A 12,130-nucleotide genomic window follows, 5' to 3' on the forward strand; every position below is an offset into this window, starting at 1 on the left:
AACCCCTCACAATCAGGACTTTCACAGGTCTATTGCCACAAGTGACTGCTCAAAGGCAATAGGAAGGAATAAGTCAGGTCAAAGGACCTCAGGACAACTGTCCTCTTGAGGGGCAATAGCAGGATTAGCACATCTACAGCAGGATGCCTCCTGCCTCTGTGCACAGACACCAAAGTTTGGTGCAATGTGTTGGCACAGACAGGATTTGTGTTGGACCTTAGTGACGGATGTGACATTGAGACCTGCAGCTCCCTCTGAGTAGGATAGCTCTTTGCTGTAGGGAGAGCTCTTTGCATTGACACAGCCCCACAGAGGCCCTGCCAATTCACATGGACATTGTGGAAGGCTGCCAAGACAACAATGAGGGTGCTGGCCACCACCTTTATTTTGCTGCACAGTGCACGCCAAGCTGTGCAGTTGGGGGTTGTTTCCATTTCCTCTGCAGTTGCCAGAACTATTGTTGCTTCAATTTAAGGAAAACAAAGTCACATCTTCTTAGCTTATAAAAGGAGCTTTTGCTTCCCAGACACTCAATCTCATTTGTCTGTAAACTGTAGGATAAATTCCACTGATGCCCCCGTGCAGTGAGAATTAGAAGTGTAAAACTATTTTAAATGCATGAAGATTCAGAGTAAGCAGAAGAACTGGCATACTCAGCTAAACCTGCAGACTCATACTTGGGGTTTGTGTCTGAATATTCACCGTTCCTCTCATCCATTGCCAGCTTTGTCCTCCTCAGTTGTCTCAGCACAACTGTTGCAGGATTATGCAAGTGGAGTGGATCTGAGGCTTTCACCTTTATGTTTTAACTCAAATCAGTTTGCTGATTTGGCTCATCCCAGTGCCCCACTAACAGTACTGATACAGCCAAGGTAACAAAAAGCAGTGACTGGGAGAACAAAAAGGTTGATGGACCTACTTTGCCACTGGGAAAAAGGATGATGACGGGAGAGCAAAAGATACAACAAAATCTTGCAGAGAGACATAGGATTAGCAAAAATATATCAGAACCAGAAATTATCAACATTAGTAGTAAAATAAGTTTTCTGAGAGAGGTGCTATTGATATTCTGGGGTTAGATCCCTGAAGATGGGTGTCCTGAGCTTCTTCAGCCTTCCCAGAAGGTTTCTCAGTATTTAGCTCTGCATCCTCAATCCACAGACATTGTCCAAATTGTGGCCTCAAGCTTTTGCCCTATCCTCTCATTACTGCCCCAAGAGCACCTTTTGCAGCTGTTTGGGAATGAGTAAAACAACTCCTCTGTACAGCCCATGGTGCAGTGAAAGGTTTAATCAATTATGGTAGCAAAGGGTAAGCAGAGGTTTTGTACCATGGCCAATGGCCTTGCTTTCCTCATGGCAGAAAGAAAAACTTCCTTGTGAAGTGTCAGGACTAGAAACTTTCTTAGACCATTGCACACTGGCATTCATAAAACTACTGCAGTGCTGATCAGACCTTGGATCACAGAAAACAAATAGCCCATTGACATAAGAGGATTGAAGTTTAGCATAAAAGCCAAAACTGGAAAAAAAATAGAAGAAAAATATAGGTTTTGCCACTTCTGCCAGTGGAATTAGCTTATTGTACATCTGCAAAGCTATTAATCACCTTATAAGGACCAGCAAGCTTTGCATCACCTTCACACCATTTTAAAGGCAAACTTTTTGCATTACAGCCCCTACACTGCTGATATCCTCCCAAAACAGGGATGGACAGTGAGCAGCTGTCACACAGAAGTCCTGTAAGGCCACATGCCAGCCATACATGGTGGCCCCTAGTGATTGGGAAACAGCAACTGCATCCACCTGAAAGGATGCAAAGTTCTCAGAATCAAGGTTAAGGTTGGACTGGACTGTCAAGATCACCTGGTCAAACCCCCCTGCCAAGGCATTCTGACCTGAAGCAGATGACACAGGAAAACGTCCACGTGGGTTTGGAATGTCTCCAGGGGTAGAGACTCCATGACTACCCTGGGCAGCCTGTTCCAGTGCTCTGCCTCCCTCAATGTAAAGAAGTGCTTCCTCATGCTGAGGTAGAACTTCTTGTGTCTCCAAGTCATGCCCAAAGTGGAGACACAGGCAGTTTGTGGGGTGCTGACTGCCTCCCTCACCACATTCAGCATTTAAAGCAGCATTTTGTCCAGGGAGAGGGGCCTGAGGGAGTGGGGTTTCCAACGTATCTTAATGGGGAAGGGGGAAGCGCTCTCCCAATTTCAGATCAGCTGGAAAATTACCCAAGCCAAAGGAATGTGAATAAGGAAGGACCTCCATGGGGGTCACCCTTGCTGGGGCATAGCAGTCCCTGAGGGCCAGCAGCACGGAGAACAAGGGGCTCCAGCAACATGCCAGCAGTGCTGTTGGGGATCCACTGAGAACACTGATTGTTCTTGACTGTTACAAGAAAGAACACTGCGTGCTGGAGCAGGTCCAGAGAAGAGCAATGAAGCTGGTGAAAGGTTTTGCACACATGCCATATGAGGAGCAGCTGAGGGAGCTGGGGGTGTTTAGCCTGGAAAGAGGAGGCAGGTTCAGGGGTGACCTCATCACTCTCTACAGCTGCCTGAAAGGAGGTTGTAGCCAGGTGGGGGTCAGTCTTTTCTCCCAGGGAACCAGCACCAGGACAAGAGGATGTAGCCTCAGCCTGCAGCAGGGGAGGTTCAGGTTGGACATCAGGAAGAATTGCTTCACAGAAATGGTGTGGAATAGGCTGCCCAGGGAAGTGGTGGGGTCACCATCTGGAGGTGGCACTCGGTGACACGGTCTGGCTGACGTGCTGATGCTCGGTCACAGGTTGGACTCGATGACCTCAGAGGTCTTTTCCAAACTCACTGACTCCGCCGTTGTGTGCAGCGGGTTGCTGAGGGCCCGTCACGTGCGGGACGCCATTTTGTGCGGAGCGCGGCGGGCGGCGCCCGTTGGCGGTGCGGTGGGGCGGTGCGGACAAGGGGCGGGGGGGTCCCTCCTATCTCCCTCCACGTTTTATTTCCCTTTGCGCTTCCTCCTTTTCTTACTCCTTCCTTTCGCTCTCGTCCTCCGTCTCGTGTTCTCTCTCTGCGTCCCTCTGCTTTTGTTACCCCTCCCCTCGCTCCCTCCCGCTCCCCGCCCCCGCGTGCCACTGCGGAGCCGGAGACGTGACCCGAGCGGACTCGCTTCCCTCAGCTCCAGCCTCTCGCCGCAGAGTCGCATGTCCTCGATCCAGAACCTCCAATCCTTCGGTAAGAGCCGCCGGCACCCCGCCACCTCCGCAGCCACCCCCTCGGCAAACCCACCCATCGCCCCCGGCCCCGCTGTCCTGCCTCCGCCTTCCCGAGGGCCGCGGACCCCCGCCCCCGCGGTGACATTGAGCGGTGTCGCCGCCGCGGTGTTCTTGCGGCAGCGCCGGCGGCTTGTCCTCGTCCTTCCGCGTCGCCGGCCTCGGGACGTGCTCGGTGTGTGCGGCGAGGAGACCTCGGGCGGGAGGTTCAGCCCCTCGCTGCTCCCGTAGGAGGTGCTGCCATGTTCTCAGCTCTGACACCCCGTGTCAGGGCTCGTATCCTGTGCTGAGGAAATAATTTCATCAGTTACGGTTGGTTTGATGCCGCGTCTTATGCTCAGCAATGTTCCAAAACGCTGTACAAACCCTGCAAAGGTTATTGTTTCTACAGAGTGAGCTACGCAGACAGCAGATGATTTCTCTCTATCAGCAGGGAAGTTTAACCGTGCCGGGCCAGCGTTCTCCTCCTGCCTTATCTATAAGCAGCAGAAGTGAGCAAGTTTGCACTTTATACAATAGTGTCAGGCATTTTGTCACAGTTTTGACTCTGATCTTCTGCACTTACAAGCCATGTGAGAGGGTTACGTTCAGTCATGATTTGGGAGCTCACCCTGTGCTTAAGGAAGGTGCCGCCGAGAGGATTTGTTTGAAGGGATCCAGTGTTGTCACCTACAGTGCTGGCTTATTTCCAGCCTAGAGCCCTAAACTCTGCCAAGATATCTTGGTTTATCTGCAGCCTAGAGTCCTAAGCTTTCCCAAGTGATCCACAGGTCCTCTTTCACTTTTTCTTTGACTAAGATTTTCTGTTAGTGTTTGAGGCACAAGCTGTGGGAGACAGTAAAATTCAGCATGATTTAACAAATTCCATTGTAGAAGTTGAGCTAGTAAAGGTTTCCAGTGCTGTACTTGTTTCCTGTGGTGCTTGAATCTTCATTATGCTTTCAGTGCCTTTAATGCTCATGTCATTCTTGTTTTTATAAGGATCTGTCAGTCTGCAGCTGCACTACTTCTTTTTGTGTTTCCACTGAAGTTTTGCTCATTTGAGGCATTTCTTGCTAGTGAATGGCAAAACTTTACCAGTGCTTTTAGGTCTGAGTTTTGAGTGGAAGTTTGGGAAATTGTAGCTTGCATGGCTATTGAACCTCCATGAGCTCTTAAATATCATTCTGATTAGATCAAAATATTGCTTGTGATTATTCTTAAAAAGTAATAAAGTACTTCATGCTTCAAGGTTTATTTGGAGCTACTGATTAGAAGACTTGTAGAGCTGTAAAATTTCTTGATTGTTAATATGTTTTTGTGAATATGTTTTGGTTTTGAGTGTTATAGTTTTGTTTTTCTATACACAAAAGTATAGTGTATAAGAAGTGTTAACCCAGCAGCCCCCTTCTTTCTAAACGCTTTTCTGCTTTATCTGTGCTAGATAAATGCTAAGCTTGGAAGAGTTTGAGAAATTACCTTTCTTTAGTCTAAGCCTAAATTCATCTTGTTACATTTATTGACTAAACCTGATGGAGGAGTTCTGGTTTACAGGCGGCCTCTGACCTCTGTTAAGAGTATATCTCTCTTTTATGTCTGTTAGTAGCCAAGAGTTACATCCATGCCATAACCTGCTGGTAGTGTGGTAGTTACCACAGTCTAAGACTTCTGTTCTGGGCCTGTCAGAAAGTGTCTGTTCTAGAGCTTTTCTATTTCTCTGTTCTTATCTGTTGATCTGATACGAGATACAGTTGCTTTATTTCACTTTTAATGTAGGCAGCTGTCTAAAACTTGTGTGCATTTGATGTTCTCTCAGAACCAAGTTTTCAGGTTCAAGATTTACAGTTTACAAGAAACAATGGAGTAAACTGATACTGTAGCAGAAAATCATACGTACCTGGGAAGGCGTGGAAGAAACGGTGCAGTGCTTGGTAACTGAGAGGGGTGTCCTGAGTGCATAGTGTATTGACACTGAATACAGCTGTAGAAAAAGCACTTTGGTTTCACAGTGAGTTTTAAATAGGGATTAAAGATCAAGATGATACCCTGAATATAATAATAACAACTTCTTTTTGTGAAGTGAGAATCTTCCTCCTTAGTTTTGAACTTGGGTGTTTTCCTTTGTGGGAATTACATAAATCTTTTTCGTCCTGCAGACCCCTTTGCTGATGCAACAAAGGGCGACGACTTACTCCCAGCAGGGACTGAAGATTACATTCATATAAGGATCCAGCAACGAAACGGAAGAAAGACACTAACAACTGTTCAGGGCATTGCAGATGATTATGACAAGAAGAAACTTGTGAAAGCTTTCAAAAAGGTAAAGTTGCTGATTTGATTTGATAATGATTATATATTATATATAAAACTTTTAATACTAAAGAACAAAATATTTGTCACTTCATTGTTTCCAGTGCACACCACTTTCATATTTGAGTCCTTTCCCTTAGTGTACAGTGACACTAATTTTGCTAAGAAATTAAACATTTCTTCTTAAAAAGAAGTAAATAAAATATATTGAGAATGTTTCTTTAAAATTTCAGAGATATATGGCTTTCTTGATGTGAAGAATAAAATCAATTTAATGTAGAGCTGTTTTTTATTCCTGCCTCTAATACAGCTGGGTTGTTGCTCAAAATAGAGGCCTTTAGTTTTGCCAGGATAAAAATACTTATTTTAAAATAGTGTGGAGTTGAAAGGCTGTATCTTATGACTTTGTTTTTTATTCTTGCAATGGCTGTTGACCATTTCTTTCTGCAAAGTAGCTAATCTTGTCATTGCCTGAATTTACCATCAGCAGTTTAGTTTGTGTATGTATGTATCAGCAGATATATTCCATTTTCTCTCAAAGCTGGTAAAATTGATTTAACCTTTGCCTGGCTTGACATCAAAATAGTAAGCAGCTTCTGAGATGATTTTCTTCTGAAAAGACTGACTAAGCAAAATCATGATGTACATCTGATGTTTTATAATATGGATGTTTCTCTCTTAGAAATTTGCTTGTAATGGTACTGTGATTGAGCATCCTGAATACGGTGAAGTTATCCAGCTGCAAGGTGACCAGAGGAAGAACATTTGCCAGTTCCTCTTGGAGGTGAGGGGACTGCAGATAAAGATCTAAACCTCTCTGGAAGCAGTAGGATGACAGGTGGTGCTGATGCTAATTAACCAGCTAAAGATGGCCACTGTAGTTCTTCTTTATTTTCAGCCAGAAACTAAAATGACACTTGCAGAATGAGAGTAAGCTTCTGGTAAGAATCAAAGCTCTCTAGAATACCTTTGCACTGTTACAACGCATCATTTATTCTCTGGCAGTGGAGCTTGAGCTCTAGGCTTGTAAAATCAAGTGTTCAATGCAAACCATAGTTGTGAGACTGAAAACACTACAGAGGAAAGAAGCTTACTCTGATGCAAATGGTGATGCAGAGTTGTTACACTGTCAAAGAATAAATCCTAGGACTACAGAAAAAATCAGATGTCTGATAAGATTTTCTTTTTGTACAGTTAATTCTTCTACTTGGCCCAGAAACATTCTGTAAACTAGAAAAATGTTTCAGAGAGTGTATACACTGCATAGCAGTTTGTTTAATCAAAGTGTAAGATTGTGGTAACTTGATATTACTGTAATAGCCTAAATATGTAAGTTTTACTAAAATATGTTGTTTCTCTCCTTTAGATTGGCATTGTCAAGGAAGAACAACTGAAAGTTCATGGTTTCTAACATACCTGTACTCTTAAGAAGAAATACCTACAGTATTGGTCTTACCTATCATGGCTTTTCTGTGGAAAATTAATGTTTGCAGTGAATGGACTTCCCTGTTACCTGAACATTTACAATTTGATTTGCATGACTGCATGAAACAGGTGGTGTGTAGACTAGAAACACATAAGAAAACTTCAGTAAGATGGTAATGAAGACCCTTGTGAACTTTAACACATTTCCAATGGAAATGTATTAGTGGTGATTGTTCAGTTTAGCACTCTCCACCTGATTTAAATGTGTGAGTTTTCTTCAAATAGTGTGTGTTGTTGTTTAAAAATAAAAGTTTATTCATATAATTTCTGGGATATTTGAAATGCTTTAGCCTAAATTTTAAACTAGCACTGCAGCCTTGCTGAAGAATGGCTGAAGTGTTTTGTGGCAAGTGTAGCTCACTGCTGATTGAAGAAATTGGAAAATCTACATGATTAAGTACTAGCTGATTAATCAGTAGATTAGCTTGATGTGATCTTGCTCTGTAGCTGTAAGACTAGAGCTTTACAGCCAGTAGTGTGGGTGTATCTTAGTAGCAGCATAATAAGACATCAGTTGTTTGCTGCGTAAGTAGCTGGATCTTCTCTAAAATTTATTGCAGTGACTATGAGGCATTAGTTTGAAGCAAAGTAGGGGTAAAGCAAGCTCAGCTCCTCAAGGCAGAACATTTAGGCAAGTCCCAGATTTGAAGGAAGTGGATGGGATATTGTATCTCCTCTGTCACTGAGTAAGGGGAAAAGACATTGTATTGGCTTCTGCCATGACTGTGCATTGAAAATTGGCAAGCAGAGTGCTTGACGGAGTTGGTAGTGTTAGCTGCAGGAGCAGGAAAGGGAACAGGATCTACACTAACCTTTACCCTGTTATGAAAAGTTTTCCTAGGATTGATGGTTCACACAGAGGGTTTTGTAATCCTATTTGGGTGTTACTAAAAAAAGCTGATTTGGTTTACCTTTCTACAAGGCAATTATTTCAGCATTACTGAAGGTTACAGTAGGTTTGTTCCACTGTGCTTTTAAGCTAGTTTTAGTTAGCTGTAGGCATTTGCTATTCTGCTTGTAGGATATGTCTCGTGAAGAATGAGATTAATTCATTTGTTGAAACAAGCGGATGTTGTCTTCCTGTTGAGGTAGACATGGAAATTTTTTCTGGAAGAATTCAGAACATGCTAAGCTGCAAAACCATGACAATAGTGGGAAGTGTTTAAAAAACTTCATGAGATATCATGAATTCTCTGGAAAGAAAGAGACATTTCTTTACTGCTAAGATTTACTAATAACTTAGCCAGAAAAAAAAAAAGATGGAATTGAGAAAATAATTGTTTATAATAAGGCAAAATTGTATTATTTAATATCACCTGTCCTTTATTTCTGATTCATATTTGCCTTTCTAGACAGAAATGGTTCAATTTTAACTCATTTGAACTGGTTTTTTTTTTTTTTTTTTTTTTTTTTTTTTTTAGATTTTTGAGTTCAGAAATGAACCCTTAAGGCACTAGCAACAATTAGGGGAGCCTTATATGATGATTTCTTTCTCGATCTGGTCTAGACAATTCCACTTGTAAAAATCCAGTCTCTCAATCTCCACAAATCCTGCCTGGTGTTACAGATCTTAACTCTTCCAGAGAAAGGATGCTTCCGAAGATTGTATACTGTTAAGGTGCAATACGTTCAGGAGGAGGAAATGCCTTATGCAAAGTGCAAAATGCCCACATACCAAATGGAAATCCAAAAATAAATCTTATGCAAGTCTTGCAGATGAGCAGAATAAAGTAATTCTACTGCAAATTTACCTAGTCCTGCTTCTTAAATCCTAAAGAAATCAGTCTTTTGGGGGTATATAGCAGTCAGTGGCTTTCATTTTATCACATGCCCGAAAAACTGATGTTCTCATTTATAGCTTGTTCTCCTGCCCAAGAGGAGAACCAAGCAGTATCTTCTATTTTGCTGGTATTATACAAGTACTTCTAGTGGGCTTTGAATTGAAGATTAACAAATGACTAGCAGGTCTTGTGTTACTGAGTCAGTCTTCATTTCAGATGGCATTCCATTAACTTTTACTACCTAAGCTTGAGTCATTTTTCCATAGTCATTCTGCTTGGAATAAATAAGAAAAATCTTTGGTTTTCTTCCTCCTCATTTAAAAATCTAATAGGAGGATTCTGTCCACTTGGTTGGAGATGCTTGGGTTTTGACCTTTGAAGGGCAAAAATTATAAGGAGATGGAATAAGACACAGCACATTTGAAGTTTTAAAGAGGTGAGATTTGTTGTGGCAACAAACCATTTGATCTTTCTAGAAGAAAAGCAAAAATTTTTAGTCCATGACTGTTTTAAACTAAAGCAGTGTTTCTAAGATTGCACTTAGCCTTGTTGCAAGCCCAGACTTCTTTGTATGTTCTAGGCGAAAGGCTTCAACAATATGATGTTCTGTCATCTTATTCTGAAGCTTCTTTGTCAACACTAAATGTGCTTGGAATACATATCTATGTTTTAAAAATGCTGAAAATGAAGGCTTTGGAAAAGAACTGTTTTAAGTGCTGCCACATAAATCTGTTTTCAGAATGAAGGCTGGTTTCAATATTTTTATCTATTCTAAAATAGGTTAAAAAATGTTGAAGGATGTGGCCCATAATTGTCAACACACTAAAAAGGAGCTTATAATAGAAAACTCTTTTGAAGTCCACTAGTAGGACCTGAGGCTGGCCAAGCTCAGACTGCAAACAATGGTGGTTTTTTTGTTGGAATGTTGCGAAGTCTGTGTCCTTCAGACCTACCAATCAAGGTTGCCACCTTAGTGATACTTGGGCTTAATCTCAAGGTGTTATTAGACATAGAAATTTGTTTTGAATTCACAGCCTTGTGCATAGTTTTATCAGGCTGTTCTAGCTGACTCTGAGCTGATACCTTGCAGTAAGATGTTGTGTAAATAAATTTACTAACTTGTCTGTTCTGAATCTACATCTACTTAATGCAGCTATGAGCAATGGAACCCTTGCTTGCCAAATGCTGTTGCCAGTTCTTGTTTGTAGAATACGAGGTTTAGTAATTTAAGTCTCTAAGATGCCTATTTCCTCTTACTGTATGAGCTCTCAGGCCCTTGACTGTCACCTGTGGTCTGCTAAATCTGACTCTGTGTCTCAGAGATGAGCATGAGGAGCACAACTATGGGCAGATAATTCTTGAGTGGAGTAACCTCTGAAGAGGAATGCCTGGGCTGTGTGTCCATGTTATTCATTGCTTCAGTGAAGCAATCAATAGCAAGCTTTGCTAGAACCTTTATTCCTGAACCCCATTTTTTGTGCAGCCTAAATGAATAACATTTTGTTTTGGAGAGCTTCTTTGGAGGGGGGAAGGAGGGAACTGAAAAAAAAAAAACAAAAAAACAAACAAAAAAACCTGTATTAGGAAGTATGTTTATATCTGAAGTTGGTTTTCAGTAACTTAGATTCTTGGACTGCAAGACCTCTGTAACATTGTTTTTCTCTATATCTTTAAAAGTCCTAGTTAAAGGTCCTTGAAAGTTTGATATTTAAGATTCTAAATACATCTAAAGCCATTATAAAACTCTAAAATGAGAAGTCATTGAAGTTTAAGTTTCAAATATTTGAAATAACAATTAGGCAGAACTCCTCATTTTTTCCTATGCTGCCATCCTGCTTATAGTTGGTATGTAGTTACTCTGAAAATGTGTGTGTTATTTACAGTCAGGCAGTAATCAGATATCCCTGCTGTAATGCATCTTTCTTTGTAGGTTTTTAAAGTTTTGTCTGATGTGCTGCACTCTTGCAGGCTGTATTACTCTAATTTTGCGGTATAGGACAGATGTACCTCGAGTCAGCAATTAATTCCTTAATCCTTCTGCAAGGCTCTAGTGTACAGGATCCATGTGTTACATCTTTAAGTGGCTCAGTAGTTCCTCATACTGTGTGAAAATGTATACAAGATCAATATTTAGCCTGTTAAAGCAGGGGGGAGACTTTTTTTACAGCTCACTCTGGGACACAATAGGAGTTACTGTCCCTTGTATCTGTTCAGTGTTGATCAGTGCCACTGAGCATTCCTCTAAATAATGTGCTGCTGCCACTGGGGAGATGGAAATGGACTTAAAGGGTTGTGTGTGTTTAAGTGCTATGACTTTCTTCATCCATACTCAGTCAGGAATCTGTCCTCCGTGCATGGCAACATGAAGGTTGTTTTCCAGTTGCCAGATCAAAAGCTCATGAGATCATTAAGGAAAAAATGGCATGGTTGTTTCATGTCTCCTGTATAGATGTTTCATGCCTACTGTTTCCCATTTAGATTAAAAATACAAAAATAATCTCAGAAGAGGATTTGTACTTGGCTTGCCTTTTTTAAAGTTTGCTACATGCCTGTCATTAATCTCTTAATGAACAAGTCTTAACCTGTATTGAAATATTGCTACAGAGCTGAGATGACAATCTTTTCAAATAAAGTGTGTCAGTGTTATTTAATGAATGCTTTTCTAAAACAAATGTAATTTTATGCTGTTGTTAAGGATGATTGGAGTTTTTTTTGTGGAAGATAAAAGTAACATAATTTAATAGAGATGTGTGTGATCCTCTTGTAAAATCATCTTTGATTTCATACAGAAATGTTATATTTCCTCCCTTAAATTTATATCATAATCTGTATTAACCAACTTTAAAATACTATGACTTGTCCTGGAATATTGTGGCTCTAAAACAAGATGATTGGCTTGTATTGGCTTGAGGTCTAAAACTTTGGGTAGAAGAGGATCATCTAATTTCTTGGATAAGTAAAATGCACAGTATTTTAGGATAAAGCCAGAAATGTGCTCAAGTTTGGTTTCAGTTCTTTTAGAATATCTTGCATCTGTGAAAATGTGACAGCACATTTCTGAAAAGAATTTGGGGCCTGATTAAAAGGACTTGTGTATACAATATATGGGTTTTGTTTATTTTAGTCTCTTTATTAACGGCCCATCTTTGCTGTGATTAAAAAAAAAAAAACCCAAATCAGAAAACCCACACCATACATGATCCGGGCTCAGCTCTCCAAGTTCTCAATAACTGAATTCAGCAGCTGGGGTTCCAAGTGGGATGGTCGTGCTCCTCACTGAGAGGATTTAGCTCTCAGCTGTGTTTGCGGTCCCTCTCACCATC

The 12,130-nt window shown here is 41.3% G+C and overlaps 1 protein-coding gene across 1 annotated transcript; it reads left to right on the forward strand.

Annotated features, from left to right (window-relative positions):
* Positions 1–2,930: 2,930 nt before the first annotated feature.
* On the forward strand, positions 2,931–11,912 carry EIF1B (eukaryotic translation initiation factor 1B). The gene is made up of 4 exons (XM_062509572.1): positions 2,931–3,214; positions 5,388–5,551; positions 6,224–6,325; positions 6,908–11,912. Exons 1-4 carry the CDS (start codon positions 3,184–3,186, stop codon positions 6,950–6,952), a joined length of 342 nt encoding a protein of 113 aa, XP_062365556.1. The 5' UTR covers positions 2,931–3,183; the 3' UTR covers positions 6,953–11,912.
* Positions 11,913–12,130: the final 218 nt, after the last annotated feature.

Source organism: Cinclus cinclus, chromosome 1 (genome assembly GCF_963662255.1).
Source record: "Cinclus cinclus chromosome 1, bCinCin1.1, whole genome shotgun sequence".
NCBI lineage: Eukaryota > Metazoa > Chordata > Aves > Passeriformes > Cinclidae > Cinclus > Cinclus cinclus.

Excerpts from the sequence above, each read along its gene's own strand:
- EIF1B (XM_062509572.1), top strand. The coding sequence starts at position 3,184 with ATGTCCTCGATCCAGAACCTCCAATCCTTCG. Across the intron at positions 5,552-6,223 it reads TTGTGAAAGCTTTCAAAAAG|AAATTTGCTTGTAATGGTAC; the intron begins GTAAAGTTGCTG and ends TTTCTCTCTTAG. Across the intron at positions 6,326-6,907 it reads TTTGCCAGTTCCTCTTGGAG|ATTGGCATTGTCAAGGAAGA; the intron begins GTGAGGGGACTG and ends TCTCTCCTTTAG.